The 22539-nt window shown below is 40.8% G+C and overlaps 2 protein-coding genes across 3 annotated transcripts; one reads left to right on the top strand and one right to left on the bottom strand.

Moving 5' to 3' along the window:
• Window positions 1-6116: 6116 nt before the first annotated feature.
• top3b (DNA topoisomerase III beta) lies at window positions 6117-22101 on the top strand. Of its 2 annotated transcripts, none has more exons than XM_042101942.1 (17): window positions 6117-6218; window positions 10325-10456; window positions 11105-11211; window positions 11444-11518; window positions 12070-12266; window positions 12519-12675; window positions 12992-13105; window positions 13237-13327; window positions 13746-13900; window positions 14075-14180; window positions 14343-14489; window positions 15342-15515; window positions 15879-16007; window positions 16323-16472; window positions 16565-16665; window positions 21001-21202; window positions 21536-22101. In XM_042101942.1, exons 1-17 carry the CDS (start codon window positions 6149-6151, stop codon window positions 22015-22017), a joined length of 2589 nt encoding a protein of 862 aa, XP_041957876.1. In that variant the 5' UTR covers window positions 6117-6148; the 3' UTR covers window positions 22018-22101. The 2 variants fall into 2 exon arrangements, with proteins under 2 accessions (XP_041957876.1, XP_041957877.1); XM_042101943.1 differs by lacking the exon at window positions 6117-6218 and adding an exon at window positions 10051-10056.
• On the bottom strand, window positions 6730-9407 carry LOC121715905 (interleukin-17F-like). The gene is made up of 3 exons (XM_042101944.1): window positions 9326-9407; window positions 8421-8596; window positions 6730-7241 (listed from the first exon to the last, which is right to left on the bottom strand). Exons 1-3 carry the CDS (start codon window positions 9338-9340, stop codon window positions 7022-7024), a joined length of 411 nt encoding a protein of 136 aa, XP_041957878.1. The 5' UTR covers window positions 9341-9407; the 3' UTR covers window positions 6730-7021.
• Window positions 22102-22539: the final 438 nt, after the last annotated feature.

The raw sequence follows: 22539 nt of genomic DNA, 5'->3' as shown, positions 1-22539 counted from the left end.
CCTGTAAGACAGGCATTGAAATGCTAAATGAATCTACGATTCACGTCATAGTGTGTCAAGTGTTCAACCATAAAACAAATCATAACATGTAGAATAATGCAACATTTGGAACCTTTTGAAGTTCTAACAACCAACTACATCTGTTTATGATGACTGCCAGAAATAATGTCCACCAATAGAGTTTTAAAACTGTCATAAAAAAGGGTTTAAATGTTGATCCAAATGAAGTGCACATTGATTTAGAAGGAGATTATTACAGTTAAACGAGTCTTTATATCTTAATGTCTTTTATGTGATGCACAAATGCCAGGATGTTGGAGTTTGACCATCCTACCTGTGGTCTGGAATGAACTGAAACATGAGTCAACTTCACATGTGTCCTCCCTGTTCCCAACCCCGGAGAGATATTTCTCAGTGTTTTTTTTACAAGGAGACAACTTTCCCCTTTAACAGACTGCAGTCACCTTTGTTTGAAGCAGCGTCCAAATAACTATGTCTGGTTCCCCTCTTTTAGTCAATTCAATTCAATCATATTTATTAACAAAGAGAATAATCTCACAGAGCTATGAGCCTGCACCCCTAGTACTCATGGTTACCATTCATGACTTAACTGTCTCCCAACTGGTGGGTAAATGATTGAAGCCGTTAGGAACTTTTCTCTTGAGGCTGCAGTAATGCAGCTTTTGAACGCTCTTGAGGTCACCAAAAGTCACATTATACAGTATAAATACTGTACTCGATAGCACATAACCACTGGTGAGCAAATGGTAAAGTTCTGACAACATCTCTCTGAAAATCCTAGATGACTCCCTTTCCTTCGGTCACATGTTGTTTTTTCTCCCTCCCCAGCTGACACATATAAAGCCCTCTCTAACAGATATGTGTGACAATCCTTAGTACCGCAGAGCAGTGTGACCTGACTCTTAGGGCTGCCTGGAGAGGTGCAGCTCGGGGCCAACATACCTGACAGGTGAATGTGAAGCAGGGCACCATGCTTGAGTGGTCAACAGTGTGAAATATTTACATGTAGTCACACAGTTATGGTCAATGAAGAGAAAAAACCAATATTTACAGAAGAATTTGTTAGTCAGTTATGACCAATACAGAAAATATTTACAAAGTAATTTGCAAGTTAGTTATAATTTGAGCAGAATATGTGTAGTCATTCAGGTGTATCTAGTTTGGATGCTCAAGGCAAAGCTGAAACACAGATTTATCTGATGTGTTGTCATGGTCACAGCTATCAATGGTTTGGGGTTTTACTGGGACTTTGAGGATTGTTGTTTGATTGTATGTGTGTGCCGATATTTTAGATCCTGTTATTCTCAGCGAACTTATAACTTATAACTTATAATAGTAGATTTCTATGCATACTTTGATAAATAATATTTTTTAATCCCATAAAGTTTAGTTTAGTTCCATGAATCTCTCTCTCTCTCTCTCTCTCTCTTTCTTTCCCTCTAAAAGAAAAAGAGCTAAAAAATACTATATTGACGTGACATATGTCAAGGTTGTTTTTATTCTATTAAGTGTTTGGGGACAATGTCATCCTCACCAATTAAGTCAATTGTTGTACCGTCATTCTTCTAAAGCAATCTCCAGGTAACATTTGAAATTCTTCAGGATTTAATTTGATTTATTTAATTTATTTTGGAAAAACTAACTTGTAAAAAACATAATCTTTATATTTGTGAATGGTGTCTCCACACTTAGGAAGTGTTTGTCATAGTCTTTTACATTCCTGCATGGGGAAATAACAGTCAAACTATTTGTACCAAAATATTCATCAAAACATTTATTCTATCATGTTGAAAGGGCTTTTCCTTTTGTTTCTTTTCTGTGTTGCTTTGTTAAGAGACATGTTAATGTTAAATGTAAACCACTTTGTCTCCATTTCTGTTGTTTCATTTGTTGTGTTTGGCAAACTGGATCCATGTTACACATCTTCTGAAAGTATCTTCTAAATGCAACAATGTCTCTGTTTCACTCAGAAGTTGCTTCCAGCAAAAGTGCTTGTGTCAAATATCTGAAACTTAATCTTAAGTACACTGTGCCATATGCTTTGATTAGCCTTAAATCGGAGGATGTTTCACAAGAAGGATTACAGACTTATGTGGATTAAATGTGAATAAAAAAAATCCAATTTCATTCATCATTTGTACTCTTTGGAAAGACGTGTGTTTTTAGCGCCTCTGTTGATGCAAAGCTTCCATCAACAGTTATGGTTTGTTTTGAGGTTTTGATCTAAAGCCAGCTATGGCTAGATTTTGTGTAACAGAGACCGCATGTCTTCACTGCATCATTTTGAATAATAAATGGTCTCCGCCAGTGACAAAAAGGAATGAGCTATGTTGTGTTTCACCAAAACATTTACCTCTTTAATTTCTACTGACTTCCACTGATACCTTACGATTGCAATGATAATGTACACAATATGTAAAAAAAAAAAATATACAATGAGAAAAAAGTAACCGAAAGGTAACCAAATATTGGATTTGCTTGCGTCTAAGGATATTCATGGAACAATGTTGACAATCAGTTATATCAATCATATAAAAATGTGTAAAAACATCCTTGAAGACACCAGTAGAAGACACTAATAGTTTTTGCTTTCCTGTCTTCCTGCAGTACAAAAATAATTAACAGCAACATCAAGCTGAGTGTTGCCCATCTTCATTGACCATCAGGACTATAAGAGTGTTAGTTCTAGTTTTAGTTTCATTGACTGCTGATTGGCTGGGATCAGCCATATGCCATTTGTTCATGCGAACATATTCAGGGCAGAGAAGAGACGAGAGAGAAATAAAGAGATTAGATGAGGAGAGCATCATTGTTTTCCCTGGTGCACTCAGTGCACTCTCTCTCTCTCTCTCTGTCTCTCTCTCTCTCTCGCTTTCTCTCTCTCCCTCTCTCTCTCTCCCTCTCCCTCTCTCTCTCTGTCTCTCTCTCTCTCTCTCTGTTCCATGCTCTGCTTTGCCCAGCTCCAGAATCCCTCTGACCCAGCACCTTTTCCGCTACACAGAGCCCACCCCACCGCAGCCTGAAACACTCCAATGACTGGGCAAAGCTCTAATCTGTGTGTGTGAGTGTGTGAACATGTGCGCGTGCGTGCGTGCGTGCGTGCGTGCGTGCGTGTGTGTGTGCGTGCGTGTGTGTGAGAGGGAACCGGGAGTGAGAGAGGGATTGGTGTGCACCTGCTTGTCCCTAAACATGCTTTTCAATAGTTTTTTTAACGAATCTAAAAAAAATTGATATTGCATTCTCTTTTTAAAAATAATTTCAATGAACAATCAGTTACAGTGACTGTGTAACTATACACATGCGCATGACAAAGAAAGACCAACAAAAAACTGCTCTTCATATGAATCTTTATGAGGGTCTGTATGCTCCGTGGGTTTTAGTAAATAAGTTGTAATGGTGACTTTGAAATCAAGAACATGTAAACCCCTAAGACATCTCAGAGGGATGTGTATATGATTGATTGTGTGTGTGTGTGTGTGTGTGTGTGTGTGTGTGTGTGTGTGTGTGTGTGTGAGCTCACGCACATGTTCAAAGAGTGCCTGATGGATCAGCAGCAGTGGAGACATTGTTGAAAGGATGCATTCATTTATTATCCACCCCTTTGGAGGAGCTGAGGTATAGAAACCAGTCTCTGGCCTGCCTCCCCCACCCCTTGCCATCTGTGATGGGGTCATGTCAACCAGCACAAAAAAAAAGCCCCAGGTCCCCTAACCCCCATATTGCACTGCCCCCATGGTCCAGCATCCCTTGTCCTCTCATGGATCAAACCCCCTTTACTCTGGGGGCTACAGAAAGAGGAGAGGGGGCGCTGAAGAAGGACAGCACACAACGATTTAGTGAACACACAGACATCCAAATGCTGACAAAGACTCATGCTGTCATTTTAACCACAACACTGAACAAGTAATCCATCCCCTTCACAGTCAGGAGCATGTGCAAGATCATCTTTTTTCAGTTGACTTTACTGTGGTACTGATTTGATGGACTGTCTCAATTTCTAGTCTCTCAGTGCTTGCGCTTCCCCAGAGTTGATTAGGATTCAGCTTTGGACTCACCTGACATCTAGTGGTCAATACAAGTCATGACAATGTAAAATGCACAACAGCACTCTTGGAGAAACTGATCCTCTGTTTTCCTTACTCTCAATTGTGACATCAGATAATTAGGATCCCAGTAGTCACAGGACACAATGATATTTATGTTGTTTTTAGATGAAAAATAATTATCCACATTCAGAGTCGGCATGAATTACAGACCACTGACCAAAAGATGAGCCAATAAAATGTAGATGCACGGACTAACTAACAGGGCATACAGATGTCCACTTGCAAGTCTTCTGACTCCAAGGCTGGTGGCAGCAGCTGGATTTACACAACGGAATGAAGTTACCTTGGCTAGACATAGGATGTACTCAGGATATATGTCAGACTGAAAGTGTTGTATCAAACTATGATATCCATTCATCCATCCATCCATCACAGCTCTGAGTCTGATTAATATGAGCTAAAGTCAATCTACATTATAACATGCTTATTACTATGTTACCAAAGAACCTTGATTACTACCGCTTTCATCCTCTCTGATGTTAGAGTTGCATACACTGAATTATTCTAAATATCATTACATAATGTTAATCACTGGAAAAAGCAGTTCTCTTTCTGCATTAATTTGTACAAACTGCCATTTCAGTAAAATAAATTAATTAAGCGTCAGTTTTTAGCTTTTTGGACAAGAAAACACACAATACAACCCCCCTTCCCAGTTTGTGTGATATTCAACATGTTACACAAGTGTAGAGCTCCACAGTCCTAACTAGAGATTAAGCTGTTGTGGACCTTTTGGAAAACATTCCTCTTTTTAGTTCTCTCTCTCTCTCTCTCTCTCTCTCTCTCTCTCTCTCTCTCTCTCTCTCTCTCTCGCTGTCAGTGGGTTTTGACAGCAATGCTGCAAAAAATTTCAAGAGACAAGTTATCAGGATAATAGATGTCAGATATAAGATATAACTATGGCTGCAACTAATGATTATTTTCATAGATGATTAATCTGTCGATATGCTCAATTGAGTAGTTGTTTATATATACATTAAACTATACATTAAATGTCATAAAATGGTAAAATGTCAGTGAGTGAGTGTTTCCCAGAGAATATGTCCTCAAATGCCTTTTTGTCCACATGGATATTGTTATCCAAAGATATTTCATTTACTGCAACAACCTAAAAAACTGCAAACAGTGAGCACTGCGCTGTCCAGTGGGTATGGTGCTGAACACCAAACTTGCTGTTTACTTGGCTGTTATTTCCACTGGACAGTTTAAAGCGATTTTAATGGGCAGGCATTGTGTTGTATTTCCTTTAAGCTGTATGCACAGATTTAGGCCTTCTCTTGCCGTGCATGTGTCTCCATGACATCTGGAGTCAAGTGTCAGAAGCATTTTTCAGCCTAATCCCCAAGCTATGTACTCTGTGAATTTACATGATTTTGTCTGTTTGTTGACAACATGCTTGCTGTTTTGGTCACATAGTTTGGAGTTTGACTCTGAATTCTCTGTTGTGATTTAGTCTTGGGGCTTATTGCATGGACAGGAGTGTGTTGCTTATTCTGTTCAGTCCAAAAGTTTGTCTTTAGTGGGTCCCCTAAGTGCCGAGGCTATATGAGGATGCTTTCTCCCTCTGCTACACTGCTGCTTGAGTCTCATCATGTTTAAGTATTAACCCTATGAATTGTCTGGTGTATTAGTCACTTGTTGCCTTATTGAGGACACTGTGGTAGCCTACAGACTTGCATTGTAGCCTACAGATGATTCCTCTGTAGCCTTGACATGGATTAACATAATCAGATCATATCAGAACGTTTTTTTTTTCCATCAGGTCTGACAGGCGGAATGTGGAGTTTGCCGGATGCTAATAGGTTTAAAATAGCTGAATGGTATCTTTTAAAAAGCATTGCATTGCAGTAGTATGCCTATATGTTGTATAGACTACTACTGTCTGTGGACAGAATTGAGTGGCATCTCTGTAACTGGTTCGATCATGATTTCCAACTGTAGGTGGCGGTAAATGCGCCATATGACGGGAAATCTGCCATATAACTTGAAGAAGAAGAAATTTTACCCTGTATGAAAAGAAAATGAGGACTGTTTTGATGGTAGCAGAGAAGCCGTCGTTGGCACAATCTATAGCGAAAATCTTGTCAAAAGGTGGGTACATTTAGTTTAGGTCATTTGGCCTCTGATTATTGAAACCAGATGCGAATAGGCTACACGAAAGTAAGTGAAGTGTCTGTTTGCTTAGTTCTCAATTCATAGCCGCTTCAGATAGCCACATCATCATACAAGCTTTACAGCACTTTAGTTTCTTCCACCAGATATTCCCTTACATAGACTATGCAGTGTTACTGTGCTATTATGACCGTGTGCCCCGGGTAGGCTATACTCACGTCTAAAATTGTTATAGTGAATGTTCATGGTGAGTGGGATTAGCTGTGATGGCTAGCTAGCAAGCACAAGTGTTTGCAAGGAAGTGTCTGCCAAACTGACGGGACGTGCACAGAGTGGCCAAATAGAAGTTCATGCAATTTATGAATGTGTTTTTGGCGGATCAGAACTGACTTGGACCGTAGTGTCTTTACACCAAATTATTGAGATTAAAGAACTTTAGTTTGAAAAGCAAGTTTTTTGTTATGAAACATATTTCTTTATTATTACTGCTTGCAAGCTTCAAGAGTTGACACTAAAGGCTCCGTTGTAGACATGGCTATGATGAATGGCATTATTACTGTAATTGCAAGTGAAGTATTGTGATGAGAAGTGGTCTGTTGTGCTAACTGGCATATACAGATGCTCAATAATGTGCACTGACCATGTTAAATAAACAACCAAATGCATCAGTATACATTTGAAATGAACAAAAGAAAATTTGGAGAGATCTGTTACAGAAGAAAGTATGCGTTCATGGGTTTGGCATTAAAGGCATCATGATATTTTAAGTACACTTAAACCACTTAGCCATGTCTGGAGGTTGCACATATGCAGGCTATATTGATTGGCTCAAACTCTAGGGAGAATGTTGCGCATCGTGGGTTTCTGCGAAGCACTGGCATTTTCAGAGTGATGGGGATGCTCTCTAGACTGAAAGCGCTGTCCACTCCCCTGCATGAGTGGCTGGAAAGACACTCTGCTTCAAAGATGACTTGCGGCATTCTGTCTAAGTCAACTTTCTCACTGCCAAACATGAAAACATGACATTATAAATAATTTGTTGGAAACAATTGTTACAACACTGTTACATTACAACAAAAACATTGTTATTATTATTGTTTTATATTATAAGTATTTGCAGTTTTTTAAAATTATTTTTAGTGTTTTCTGTTTTAGTGTTTTCTGATTGTCAGAGCCTTCTAAAATGGCCTCATTTGAATTAGCCAGTTAGTGGAAGAGACAATAATCAGGGTCATTCCACGTCAATTCAACCAAGGCCCACGCACTTAGGTCTCAAACAATTCTGAAAAAATTACCAGGAGACACACAAATGCAAATGTTTCTTTTTTATATTCCACCCTGAACATGATCTCAATGGTGCATTTTGCCCAATATTTTTTGTATAGTTACCACAGGTTACTCTATACAACCACAGGTGGCAGTGTGGTGAGTCTATATAAAACATATTGATCTCAATGGTGCATTTTGCCCATGTTCAGGGTGGAAAATAAAAAAGATACATTAAAAAAGAAACATTTGCATAAGACAAGTCAAATTGCTGTTTTAAAAAAGAAGGGATCATGGAGAATAAAGAAAAAATATATATAAAAAAGCTTTGGATATTCCCACAAGGTGTTTGGGTGCTCTGAAAATGAGAACCAACATTTTTTTTCAGACTTGTGAGGTCTGCTGTTCAGACCTTGAATGGATTTATCTTCTGTTCATTGCTTTTTGTGAAAGTGTTTCTACTTATCTCAATAAGGAACATAAATCAAGAGCCTATTTTGAGTACATATGTCTTCTGAAGGCCTAAACAGAGCCCAGCCAAAAACACCAATACAATTTTGATCAACTTTGAGGGATGCGAGATCATCCAGACAAATCGTGACAATTTTGCTATATACTATTCATATTTATGTACCAGCATGCAAAATTTGAGCCTCCTACATGGTTTAGTTCTTGCGCTATGGGGTTGTGAACTTTGACAAAAAAAAGAGGCCGAACAAAATCGACATCCCCCTCCCGCCGTAAAATTGGATGCATCTTGGAAAGTATTGATCTTACATAAATGTAATTTTACAGTGTGTCTCCTGGGTAACATAGGTACACCTGGTAATTTTTTAGAATTTTTTGAGACCTTAGTGCGTGGGCCATGGTTAAATTGACGTGGAATGACCCATCAGCTCTCTTGCAAGTACTCACACATAGTTCCATGGTGCCACGCTGCGCTCGTTGATTCTGTTTGGCAGGTTTATAAGTTGAGCATGGTACTCCTCTAAGCTGTTAGTGCAGAAGGTCTTGTCAACACAGCGGTCAGTAAACGGATTCCCCAAACAGGGGCACAGCAGGTGCAGGACAAGGCTGAAGAGTCCCAGGAGCTGTATTGATATACGAGAAAGAATGCCAGTTAGCCACCTAACCCATGGCAGACACATCTTTTTGGCTTTAAATGAAGAGACGAGTGTATAGAAGTTATTTGCCAAGCTATTGTTATTGAAATTGGTACTAACACCACTATAAGTTGAATTCTTTTCAGCTTTTGTAATTGTTATTTCTATGTAGACACACTCCTACAAAATCACCTTAACCATTCTAAAATGGTCCATTCTTTCGAAATAGAGCTATTCAAGTCACCTGGTAAATTTTTGGTATTTTGTTATTGCAATATAGCCTATTTTCCCCAAAAGAAAATATTGCACTGGCCAGTATTGTGCAATCCTATGGCAAAATATGTCAATATAATACTTAATTAACCTATCGTGGTATAAACGTATTATCTATTTCAAATGTAATATTCAAACTGAAATCCAGTCCTAAGAACTTTAAGACTTCTACACTTTGAAGATTATTTTCTAAAATTACAGTTCTGTTGGCCGCTGTAAATTGATTGATGTCAAATCACTATCACTTAAACTTAAAATCTAAATGCAATGGTTGAATAAACCCAATCTTTTTATTATGTATTATTATGTACTATAACTATGTAGTAAAAGAAGAAGAAAATCTTACAGAACTAACAGGATAACCTATACTCTGTCCTGTGACCACTTCTGCCGAGTCTACTCTTCAGTCAATCTTTTCTCCTCTGTCCAAAAAGAGTGACTCACCTGAAGCTGTGACATCTTGTATAGTCTGGTGGATGGAGGATGCTGGCCGGGCAGGGGAGATGTTCAACTAGTGATGGAGAGCTGTTCCGTGTCATCAGTTGTCAAAGGGCCTTTTTATATACCAAAGCATGAAAGGAAAAACAGGGGGGTCCAGTGGGTTTTCAACTACGTCAAACCACGTAGACATTCATAATGACTACTTGTGTTTAGCATTTGGCCTTCAGAAAGAAATCGCATTAGCAGACAGCGTCATTGGCTAGGTAAAGAATATGAAATATTGGAAGCCGAAATTTGAATTTGGACGGTTAGCTTCTCTCATTGTCATGTTAACATCATGTGCATCACAGTAAAACTGAATCCAACTGGATGTAAAAATAGCACAAGGTGTGGTAAGGGTAGCTCTTATGAGACTGGCTGTGAAGATGCATAAGGATCATTTCAGCGCTTGAGATTTGAGATCACCTATCTTAAGATCACTGACATGTCTGTGTACCTCAAAATATATTATTAGGATTGATAGTTGTATAGGCCTATATTATTAATGAGTAGAATTGTCACTAGGACAATTGATGGTAGTGCAAAGATACCATATGTTGACCCAAAACATTTTTTACCCTCAAACTGATGTTTCAGTTAAATAAAAAATAAAAAAACCCTGCATGACACTTCAGTAAGTTTTGAAACAAACTGCTTAACCTGATTTTTAAAACTACATGTAATCTTGTCAAAATGTGAACAATTATGACTGTCATATCCAAAAATATTAATATGTAAACAATATGTACAACAGAATGTAATGATGGTAGAATGGTCTAATGGTATAATTTGCAGTGCTCCAAGCCTATATAAACAGAGCCTCAGTCACGGTTTCCAGGTGTTTGGTTTCAACATGTATCTCTTGTATGAGCCATAGACAAAAGTTTACCATGATGGGTAACGTAATTGACCCTTTTACCGATCTGTTCCATGAGCCTTGACCTTTCTGTCCTTGACCTTTAGGCAGCTGTTCATCACGAAAAGGCCTGAATGGAGCATGCTCCGTCCACGAGTACACGGGAAGCTTCATGGGGCAGAGTGTGCGATTCAAGATGACATCTGTGTGTGGTCATGTCATGAGCCTCGACTTCATAGGTACAGGGTGTCCCTTTGTTTTTTTGGGGTCTATTGCAAAAGTCAGCTTCAGTTGATGGGGAGAAAGATTGGCTTTTGCTCCCTGAGCTTGTTGACTCAGATTAAATGTGTATACACTTGGTTTAAAGGCCAACCCGTTTTAGAACACAGTAGGTGTGAATGCTGTTGCTTTTTGGTAAGGCCTTTTTAACAGGCTGGGAAATCCATTCCCTCACGGAGCAGCATTATAGAGTAATGAAGGACTCGCTTGCTGTGGAGTGAATGGCATGTGTGTTTATCTGCTGACAAAGGGCGGTGGTAGTGTAGTGGTTAAGGACCTGGGCTAGCGTGCTGTACCCTGAAAGTTGTCGGTTCAATTCCCGGCTTCCACCGTTGTGCCCTTGAGCAAGGCACTTAACCCCAAGTTGCTCCGGGGACAATGTGATCCCTTGTAATATAGCTGACATACAGTATGTAAGTGACTTTGGTCAAGAAGTGTCTGCTAAATGTAATGTAATGTAATGTAATGTAACATCTAGAACACAACAGGTTTGAATGGGATTGCTTTTGGTGTTCCCTAGTTGAACTGACATTTTGAGACATAAATCTCTTTGGGGGGAATCCAGCATAGCCTTATTTTTTCTAATTCTCATTTTCTGTTGCCTACAGGGAAGTACAACAACTGGGACAAGGTAGACCCAGCGGAGCTTTTCAGCAAAGCCCCCACAGAGAAGAAGGAGGCCAATCCAAAACTAAACATGGTGAAATTCTTACAGGCAAGTTGGTTCTGTGGCCATTTTTCAAAAAAATGTTGGTCCAAAAACCATTTTTCAGCACAAGGACTGTTTGTTACTAGAGGTCTGGAACCTCTAGTAACAAACAGTCCTTGTGCTGAAAAATGGTTTTGTTTATCTTTTAGCATTTTATTCTTTAATAAATTATTGTGTATTTAGTTTTTATTCACTGAGTTTGACCAGGTTTTTAACCATTGTTCTGTACCACTAACAGGTGGAGGCCAAAGGATGCGATTATGTGGTGCTGTGGCTGGATTGTGACAAAGAGGGAGAGAATATCTGCTTTGAGGTCTGTCAAATTGCTGCCAGTGAAAATTAGGTTACCAAGGTAGACTGGGTTGTAGTGGTAAAGATAAGAGGTGGGTAAACTATGAATTCTGTGATCACGGTGAAGTGGACTGCGCATTGCGGTATCGGATTTTTAAAAAAGGCATCAGAACATGTTTGATGTTGGTGGAGGTTATTGTCCAATGTTTATAACAATACCAATTGTATTAAATGGTTCCTGGAGTGTTGATGAGTGTACATATTGTGAATGTGGAAAATATAGTGTGATTTTTGAATTGCAATCGGTGAATAAACTCTTTTGAGAGGTGGATAAACTCCAATAAGAGGTGGATAAACACTCTTTCTGACATTTCAGAGGTGGATAAATTTGCGTATAGCCTCCACTACATGCCTGATGGTAGATGGAAGAATATATCCAAATTTAACTTTATAAGTTTATTATTATATCATGATATGATGTATCATTTTTTGTAAAATTGTATGCAATTTGTAGCACCACTCTTTATCTTTCGCTTAATTTTAATTTATCTACGTGTATGCTTCTGGATTAAGGTTTTGGATGCCATTAACCCAGTCATGAACAAGCCATATGGCAATGACCGCACAGTGTTTCGTGCAAAGTTCAGCTCCATCACAGACCTGGACATCTGCAATGCCATGAACAAGCTGGGTGAGCCCAACCGCAACGAGGCGCTGTCTGTGGATGCTCGCCAAGAGCTGGACCTTCGTATTGGCTGTGCCTTCACACGGTACGCACACACGCACAAACTGCTTGCTGTATTGAAATTATAATCAATGTTGATTTCCTTAGCACTTTATTAGGATGCAGTTGTATAGGAAACTTATCTGCAACGATGTGTAACAGATTAACACACACATTTAAGTACAGAGAGGTTTAAGCACAGCTACTTAAATCTGAAAATGTATCAAGTTTGCAAGGGTGTATTTGCAGGGGACTATTATGATAACCTTTTGAAATGAATTATTTTATCCCCTTGCAGTTTTCAGACCAAATACTTCCAAGGCAAATATGGGAACCTGGATTCCTCTCTCGTCTCTTTCGGACCCTGTCAGACCCCTACTCTGGGTTTCTGTGTGGAGAGGCATGACAAAATCCAGTCCTTTAAACCTGAAATGTACTGGGTCGTCCAGGCCAAGGTATAACCGTAGTCATGCCCTGTATGATGTTCATGTGCTTTGCCACTGATTCACTGCATCTGTTCCAGTTGCTATTCTTTCAGCTTGTTGCTTTAATCCTATGCTATAGAATATGGATGTATGTCCTATGCTATAGAATATGGATGTATGATTTCCCGTTCTTAGGCGTCTGGTATTTGATTGCACTGCTATACTAAGTTGATAAAATGAACCTTGCATGTACTCCCATAGTGATATTTGAAGGTTTGGTTTATGGAGCATAGCCCAAAAACCCCTCACCAGTCTAGCTTGCTATTTTGTTTCCTCTTCATGGAAGGTGTTCAAAGGCAAGGAGAGTCCTCTGGCCCTGGACTGGGATCGGGGACGAGTGTTTGACAGAGAGGTTGGCCAAATGTTTGTCAATCTGGCCAAAACAGCTAGAGAGGCAAAGGTTTGTATTTCATGATTTGTATTTGTGTTTTTGAATACAGTTCTCCTGGCTTGGTACTTGCAGTCCATTGCAGCTGGACCTCGATGACTGATTGTACGAGAGGTTAAGCAGTTTCACCTTTTCACTCTCAGGTGGAGTCAGTGAGCAAGAAGGAAAAAGCCAAGCAGCGGCCACAGGCCCTGAACACTGTGGAAATGCTGAGAGTGGCCAGCTCAGCCTTGGGTGAGTAGCCTTACAACTGTATGAGCCTTCATGTCATTAAATGAGATAAGAAATACTTTATTAATCCTGAAGGCAAAAGTATGTCAGTGTGTTATAGGATTGTGATGTACATTATATGACAAAACTGTATTTGGTCAGACAGACAGAAAGACGGACAGTCTTTCTTTCTTTCTTTCTTTCTTTCTTTCTTTATCTATCCTCAAGGGGAAATTCAAGTTCCCAGTAGCTTAAAGACATCACATACAACATAAACAGGATGATAAAATAACAAATCCACAACAATAATATGGATAATGAAAGTGTTTTTAATCAGTGTTGATTGATAGTCTTTCAGTTTCAGTCTTTCAGTTGAAAATATAAACAAAGCAGGAGACTGTGTCCACCCATGCACTTCTTCTTTTCCCTTAAACCCTTAAAGGAATGGGCCCACAGCACACTATGCAAGTGGCCGAGAGGCTTTACACGTCGGGATACATCAGCTACCCCCGTACAGAGACCACACACTACCCCGAGAACTTTGACCTGAAGGGCACACTGAGACAGCAGGCTAACAACCCCTTCTGGGCCGACTCTGTAAGCCACTCCACCAAAGATCACTTGGAAGCCTGGTAGTTTAAGTCTCTTTGTGTGAAGGCTAAACGAAAGCCTCAATGGAAGACTTCACAGGTTCTTCACAGGTCATATGTTTTGGGCTTAATGAGCGTTTTGGCAATATGATTGATGCCATGTCTGGTTTTGTTGCCTTAGGTGAAGGCATTGCTTGCAGAGGGGATCAACCGACCCAGGAAAGGAGCGGATGCAGGAGACCATCCGCCCATCACCCCCATGAGGTCTGCATCAGAGAGTGAACTAGGTAGGTAGACCACACACAGGACTTTGGGCTTGCTGTCATAAGTGTATTGAGCACTAACGGTACAAATTACCATGAGTTATCTTTATTCCTTGTTTAATTTAACAGTTTGTCTACATTAATGATGTGTGTGGGTGTGGGTGTGTGGTGTGTGTTTAAATGCAGGCAGTGATGGTTGGCGTCTTTATGACTATATCACACGGCACTTCATTGCAACGATCAGCCAAGACTGCAAATACCTTCAGACCACCATCACTTTCAGCGTCGGCTGTGAAGGCTTCTCCTGTAGTGGAAAAACTCTCATATCACCCGGTAGGTCCTCACCACTGACCCAGCCCAGTCAAATTCAATGCTTAATGGTGACCGGGAGAATAATACAGAAAAACAGTTAAAAAAAAGTGTGTGTGTGTGTAGGGCTGCAGCTATCGATTATTTTTGTAATCGATTAATCTAGCACTTTATTGATCGATTAATCGATTAATCAGATAATTTTTTTTTTTTGCATTTTTAAACAACCAAAACAAATAATGCATAACGAAAATGACATGGCTGTAAAATGATCAAGCAATTGGCACAGAGGTATTTATTCTAACTCCAACATTTGGCTCCAAAACTAAGCCCTTTTATGTGTGTATAAGAAGGGGTTCTTTTTTAGGCATACTGTCTTGCAATTGAACGTGAATAAGTTTACTACTTAAAAACATCAAAGCTAAACATTATATCACGACATCGCTACAAATACGGTATGTGATTAAAATCAGCCAACATCATTGTAGGCTATAGGCTACGCAGATAGGCTAGATAGCCTACTTTATTGACGCTTGGTGAAACAGCATGGAGTGGATGTTTTCGGTTCAGATGCTTGTTCTTTTCCTTTTTGAGTATGTAATGATCACAAAACTTTACTTAAAAAATGTAGACATTCTCTGCCATTTATGGCCATCTTGACTCCGCCATCGCGCCAGCTGTATCACGATTCACGCGCTAGTGGTGTGCTTCCTGAACAACGGTCCGTGTGGAACAATCAGATCCCTGCGCGTATAGTGCGCGTCATAGGAATTTAACGAGGCTTCGAGGCAGGGTTTTTGCCTCGACTAATTTTTGTAATCGAGTTATTCGAGTAACTCGATGAATCGTTTCAGCCCTATGTGTGTGCACTCACAGGTTTCACAGAGGTCATGCCCTGGCAAGGTATCCCTCTAGAGGAGGCCATGCCTGTGTGTGAGAGGGGCGACTCCTTCACCGTGGACGAGATCAAGCTGCTTGAGAAGCAGACCAATCCCCCAGATTACCTGACTGAAGCGGAGCTCATCACGCTCATGGAGAAACACGGCATCGGTGAGAAAGGGGCCGTCCCCTGTATTTCATATTTACATGTAGCCATATTTCAGATGCTTTGAGATTGGATTTGTCCTAAGCACTGTGCACAAGCACAGGTGTAAAGTCAGCTCTCTAATGTGAAACATCTGTCTATTGTTTAACATCTGAATAGGAAATCCTGAACGGACACACTTCAAATTCACATCAAATCTTTTTTTGTATTTTGTATTATTGTTTCCTTAAGCCTAAAGTGTTAAGTTGGTTACTGTTCACAACTCCTCCCTCCTGCGTCTAATAATTGCAAAGATACTGTCAGGTATTGGTAGTGATGGTAGCACTTTGGTTGCATAGTCTATAGACAGCTAACTCTCTGCTCTTAAGGCACTGATGCCAGCATCCCCGTCCACATCAATAACGTCTGCCAGAGGAACTATGTGACGGTGGAGAGTGGACGCAGGCTGAAGCCTACTAACCTGGGCATCGTGCTTGTCCATGGCTACTACAAAATTGGTGAGAATTATGATCAATGCACGATCCGCACTCTTAAGATCTAATGCCACAAAGTAAACCGCATTTAGTGACACCCATCTGGCTTGCCCTTAACCACAGTTCCTTGGCTAATGGGTAGGGTATGGAGTATATCTGCTGGTGTGGCTGCATGAATTGTTCATTGTGTTTTAGTGTATAAACCCGATCAAACCTCTTTGTGTTTTTGAGTTTGAGTGAGTATGACAGCACCAGTAAGAGAGATTGATGGTTATGATGTGTGTGTGTGTGTGTGTGTGTGTGTGTGTGTGTGTGTGTGTGTGTGTGTGTGTGTTACAGATGCAGAGCTGGTTTTGCCGACAATTCGTAGTGCGGTGGAGAAGCAGCTAACCCTCATCGCTCTGGGCAAAGCCAATTTCCAACAGGTGCTCCAACACACCCTAGACATCTTCAAGAGGAAGTTCCACTACTTTGTTGACTCAATTGCAGGTGTGTATCTGTATGCCCTTTGAGTCCCTTAAGGAATTTTAAGGAACATTGTGATAATGCTGACATTCACCCATCTCTCTCCTCGGCTTCAGGTATGGATGAATTAATGGAGGTGTCCTTCTCACCGATTGCTGCTTCTGGGAAACCCCTCTCCCGCTGTGGGAAGTGCCATCGTTTCATGAAATACATCCAGGTAAGAGTTCAACCCGTGCTAGTCAAAAAATGTCAAGTAGGCTTAAGCACATAACATCAGTGTAGGAAATGGGTTCTAAATGAGCATTTTCACCTTAAGCAATAGCATTGGTTAGTAGGCACTTGGTAGAATTTGTTTTTCATATGGGTATCTGCAGTTCTACCTGGGTCATATCTGTCCCCTCTGACATGCATAATTGTTTATGGTCAGGTGGGAGAGGGTCAATTCTCACCAGTCTTAAAACTCAGAACTCCTGGAACCTGAGTTTAAGTAATTTACCAAGACTGACATTGATCTCTGACAAGATATTGATTGTATGCCCACATTATCTGCCATCTGTTATCAGTGACAGTGCCGTGTCACTGTCTGTCTGCAATGTCTACTTGTGGTAAAAAAAAAAAGTCTCTGTTGCAATGATAATATGAAAACTGGACTGAAGGTTCTGATGACTGATGTAATTGGTTCAGTGACTCAGTGACGTCATCATGGCATGTGTTGGCGGGCACGTGACTTTTGGTCAGTGCCACCTGGCTTCCATCCGCCATATGTGCCCTCTCTATGCATATTCAAAGAGCCGGTCATTTGTCTAGTGGGTCTGACTCATATCAGGTGGGCGCTCGCCATCATTGGGTGGATGTTTACCTAATCTGCAGCCTTTATAGGTCACGCTTTCATGAGCCGAGCCCTCATTAGCAGCCTTCGCCATGGCACAATCCTGAGAGCTGCTTTTACGACCATGTTTATTTTAGCAGTGCCCTTGAAAATAGACATGGTCGTAAGCATTAGTCTTTTTTCAAGTCATGAATTAATCATGAAAGAAATGTTTATTTAAGCCCCCCCGACCCCCTCGTCAATGACTTTTTCATTGACAGGAAAAGCTCTTGGCTTTCCACCTGCACTGTTGGCATGTGATGCCATGGTCACGTGTGGCCCTTGATACATGCGAATATGTTTTGGCACCAAGGTCATATGGACTACACCTCTACATATCAAACTTAGTTTTAAATAAGGAAATGATCAATTAAGTAAGGGATAATGGACTTCTTGTAAAACGGCCCCGACGCGAAGCTAAGGGGGCCGTTTAAACCTCGTAAGTGCATTAATTTCTGTGAACAACAGACCACCGTGGAGTCCATTATTCCACTGTTGCCACTTGCGTTGTTCATTTCCTGTTACAATTTTAATGTTTTAATCGCTAAAACTGTCTTGTTTGTAGAACTAATTTCTTCCGACACATAGGCCTATCAACTAATTTCTCAACTTGCAGGACAAACTGCCGTTACTAGTTCTAAATGGATGGTTGCTACGGCCAAAGGCCAGTCGTTAGTTCTATCCAGAGCCTGTCTACGGAGAGCCTGGCCACTCCGTATTAAGTCCCATTGTACCGAATTTTGGTTGCAGTTCCACCAGAGTTCCACTGGGGGCGATCGCCATGAGTGCAGAATGAATGGGAGTCAATGGAGCTAGACGGCTAAATTTGTCTCTTTCACCTGATTGTCGTTGACAAATCTCAGATTTGATTGTAGTTTGTATAACTTCAACATGGTTTATAATTCAAAAGTTTAATGAACGAGTACTTATGTCCTTTTGATTTCTTACAGGTTGGGTTTTGTTGCCCATAACACGCTAGCATTGTGCTAATGAATGACATCATTGACACGTTTGAAAGGCTTTTTAGAACAATTAAGTGACTTTAAAAAATATAATACTCAACCAAGTGTATTTTCTTTGCCTCCCCTTTCGAATACAATATTCAAATTACTTGAAAAAATATATATCCCGAGAAATGTGGATTTTGAGGGGTACAGCTCCATAGACCTCCATGCATTCTGCACTCGTGGACGAGCGCCCTCATGTGGAACCACAGAAGGAACTGCAACCAGTTCAGAAACCGGAAGTTTTCCGAGAGTGGCAGTTCTCCCCTTATTAGACATTCTCTGGTTCTATCTCTCCCGTTGTCAAGCGGGCGTATTCCAAGATTCTGATGAACTTTAGTTTTGAAACATCGCTATTTTACTTAGCCTGCTGTCATCCATCTAGCTAAAAGCCACCTCCATCATATGCTACAATGTTGCCATGTTCTAAACATCTGCATTTTACAGCCCGGATGCAACGTGACAGTTCATTTAAACTTAACGAGTTCGGCGAATTAATATACAAGTGTGATACGGCCAAAAAAATGGATCTACTTCATAGGTGTGCAAATAACCAGAGAATGTCTAATAAGGGGAGAACCGCCACTCTCGGGAAGCTTCCGGTTTCTGAACTGGTTGCAGTTCCAATTCTGGTTCCACATGAGGGCGCTCACGAATAAGTGCAGAATGAATGGAGGGCTATGGAGCTGTACCCCTCAAATCCACTTTTCTCGGGATATAATTTTTTGGCCAGAAATTTGAATGTTGCATGCGAAAGAGAGGGCAGAGAAAATACACACCGCTGAGTATTATATATTTTTGAGTCACTTATTTGTTCTAAAAAGCCTTTCAAACGTGTCAATGACGTCATTCATTAGCAGAAAGCTAGTGAGTTGTGGGCAACAACGACCCAACCTGTAAGAAATCGAAAGGACGTAAGTACTCGTTCATTCAACTTTTGACCTATAATCCATATTGATCTTGCAGAAACCACAATGCAATCTTCGATTTTTCAAGGACAACCAGGTTAAAGAGACACATTTAGCCGTCTAGCTCCATAGTCCCCTATTGTTTTTGCACTTATTCGTGATCGCCCCTAGCGGAACTGCAGCAGATTGCAGGTACAATGGAGTTAATAGGGAGTGATCCGGCTCTCCATAAACGGGCTCTGAAATAACATACGGTTAATTGTCGTTCTAAATTACGTAGGACAATAGGAAATTCAACCAAGCAGTGGAATAATAACTTATGTGATGTCTAAGGAGGCACATACATATCAGAGTAAAATTGTTGTATGTTATGACACTAAGTCTAGGTAATTTTAAAGTGTCACTCCACATAGCACTTTTAAAACTTTGTAGGCTACATTAGAATTTTAACTTCATTCAAAAGTGAAAGCAGACGGTTGATCAGCTGTGTTCTAAAGAATATTTGATTCAAGTTCAGCGTGTGTTGCAAACTATTTGTTTCTCAGCAAAAGCCACGACGAAACGGTAACAAATAAGTGTTAAGAGACATATCATGGAGTTTATTTTTTCGTTTTGGCAAGTAGCCATATAATAAGCTGGATAATGTATAGAACGCCGGTCATTATGGGAAAATAAGCCCCTTCAGGGGTTCGCGCTGTCGTGACTTATTTTCCCAATAATGACCGGCGTTCTATACATTATCCCTTAGGCTATTTAACAGTCTTCTGTAATAAACTCTGGGTTCGCTAACTACGTTGTTGGTGCTTCGTTTTATGTGTAGGGACCCTGAGCAAGCTACTGACGAGGTTTGGTGCTGTTTTGAACAATATTACTGGTTAAAAAATGCTATTTGGGAAGGGTTTAGCTCATCCACTGTTTGTGATTTGGGGCTATAGCGTATACCGGGGAAAGCTCTGTAGTGGTTGATCAACGGAAAATACTGTTTCCACGGCTATTTGATGTGTTTTAATGCAGAAAAACCCTGGTGTCAATTTTCCCTGGAGTTACACTTCAACTAGCATTACACAGCTGATTTCTACCGTTTCTACGGGCCAAGTGCCATATTATCTCCTGTTTATGCATCTCATTAAATTTTGTTTATTTATGCAACACCTGTTGTTGATGATGCATCCTTGGTTCTGTTCAAAACTGGTGGAAATGCCGGCTGGTTCACTTGATAGTACCATAGTTCAAAACATTCTGAACAGAATCAGAACGCCCTTTAAGGAGATCTTACATGTGCAGTGCATGCAAGACAGCCCAAAGATTTATAGGACCTGGAGGCTTTTTGTCAAGAAGAATGGTATCTCTACCATCTTAGAAAATAAAGGTACTTATCCACAACTACCACAAAGTATTGCTGATAAAGGGGCCAATGCACACACAGTATTAAGAAGTATGGGCATTCATCTCATTATTATCTTTATTTTTTCTTTATTGCCATGTGTTGGTTAATGATTACACTCTTTTGTGGAGCCTTATGGTTTAATTTGAATCCCATTAAAATAAAAGCAATGTGTTTTGTCTGATCATTTGTGTTTTCTTAAAAGAACGGTACACATTTTACAAATTGTGCCATGGTCTGTGAATCTATGGGCACGACTGTAGCTCATGAACTGCAAGTCATCCTTGCCTTGTGAGCTGCTTCTTTCTATCCTTCACAAGCATGATGCATGAACCATGGAAGCATGACTGTTGACTGACCCTATGATGTGCCCCCCCCCCCCCGCCAGGCCAAGCCAAGCCGGCTACACTGCTCCCACTGTGACGACACGTACAGCCTGCCCCAGATGGGAGCCATCAAGCTGTACAAGGAGCTGCGCTGCCCGCTGGACGACTTTGAGCTAGTGCTCTGGACCTCCGGCTCGAAGGGGAAGAGCTACCCTGTCTGCCCTTACTGCTTCAGCAACCCCCCCTTCAGGGACATGAAGAAAGGTACAGAGCATTGCCATTAATGTTTGTGTATGAATTAATACATATGAACATGCACAGATATACAACTTATTTTTGTTAGTGTTAGGCTGTTGTTATACTTATGGACACAGACAAGGACCTCTTACTATACCTCTAGAGTCTAACAGGTTCCCATAGGCCTTATCTGGCCTTATCTTGCCTTATCTGGCCTTTTTCCTTGAAGCTCCCCATTTCCCCTACCAATGGATAACGGTTTCTTTTTCTGCGCCTTTTCCTTCTAGTGGTCCTTGAGAACTGCCTTCATACTGCATTCAACTGCCTCTAATCTTTCTGCTGCCGTTTTGTCTTTTGCAGGAATGGGCTGCAACGAGTGCACCCACCCCACCTGCCAGCACTCTCTGAACTCGCTGGGCATCGGCCAGTGCGTCGAGTGTGAGAGTGGCGTGCTGGTGTTCGACCCCACCTCGGGCCCCAAGTGGCGCATGGCCTGCAACAAGTGCAACGTGGTGGTGCACTTCTTCGAGCACGCGCACAAGGTGCAGGTGGCCGCCGACAGTTGCGAGGCTTGTGAGGCCTCGCTGGTGGTGGTCGACTTCAACAAGGCACGATCGCCGCTGCCCGACGGTGAGACACAGCACACGGGCTGCGTATTCTGCGATGCTATCTTTCAGGATCTGGTGGAGCTCAAGCACGCCACCATGAGGCACCCCATGCACCGGGGCGGAGGAGCGAGGAGAGGGGGCCGGGGAAGGGGTAGGGGTCGACGCCCGGGCGGCAGAGGAAACCCGAAAAAACCCAAAGACAAAATGGCTGCCCTAGCAGCATACTTTGTGTAAATTGTTTCTGAATAATCTGTTGCCACAAGAATGTGTTTGCCTTTTGTAAATAATAATAAACTTTTAGAATGAGATGGAAAAGTGTTTTTGGTATTTCAGTTTTTATTTTCTTAGTTTAAACTCAGTTTTATTGATGGATTCATTCATGTTAAATGTACAGTTTTTTAAATAACTTAAGCATAGAAAGATAAAGCTCTGTAAAAAATTAAGAGACCACTGCAAATTATTCTGATGTCATCCTACCGTTGCTGAGTGCCATTCCAATGAGTTGATGGTGATATTCACATTTTCCAGTGGTCTCTTTATTTTTTTCCATGAGCTGTATAATTGGTTCAGCATATAACTAGGGTAGATTTGGTTTTGCTTATGGGCGTTACACTCACAACTGCACAGATTGTCCATTTAATATTTACTGTAAATTATATACAAGTAGAGAGTTTTTGAAAGGGGGCAAGATTCCCGAATACACCAGCTGTTTGTAAGCATGCTGGCAAGCATCTCACCTTTGTTTTCTTGAAAACA

Source organism: Alosa sapidissima, chromosome 8 (genome assembly GCF_018492685.1).
Source record: "Alosa sapidissima isolate fAloSap1 chromosome 8, fAloSap1.pri, whole genome shotgun sequence".
In the NCBI taxonomy this organism is placed as follows: domain Eukaryota; kingdom Metazoa; phylum Chordata; class Actinopteri; order Clupeiformes; family Clupeidae; genus Alosa; species Alosa sapidissima.
This window is presented reverse-complemented; position numbering and strand designations above follow the sequence as displayed.

What these genes read in the sequence shown, in the direction of transcription:
- top3b (XM_042101942.1), top strand. Translation starts at nt 6,149, where the DNA reads ATGAGGACTGTTTTGATGGTAGCAGAGAAGCCGTCGTTGGCACAATCT. An exon ending in AAAAACTCTCATATCACCCG is followed by an intron (nt 14,490 to 15,341) that starts GTAGGTCCTCAC and finishes GTGCACTCACAG; the next exon opens with GTTTCACAGAGGTCATGCCC. An exon ending in GTTTCATGAAATACATCCAG is followed by an intron (nt 16,666 to 21,000) that starts GTAAGAGTTCAA and finishes CCCCCCCGCCAG; the next exon opens with GCCAAGCCAAGCCGGCTACA.
- LOC121715905 (XM_042101944.1), bottom strand. An exon ending in GTGGCACCATGGAACTATGT is followed by an intron (nt 7,242 to 8,420) that starts GTGAGTACTTGC and finishes CATGTTTGGCAG; the next exon opens with TGAGAAAGTTGACTTAGACA.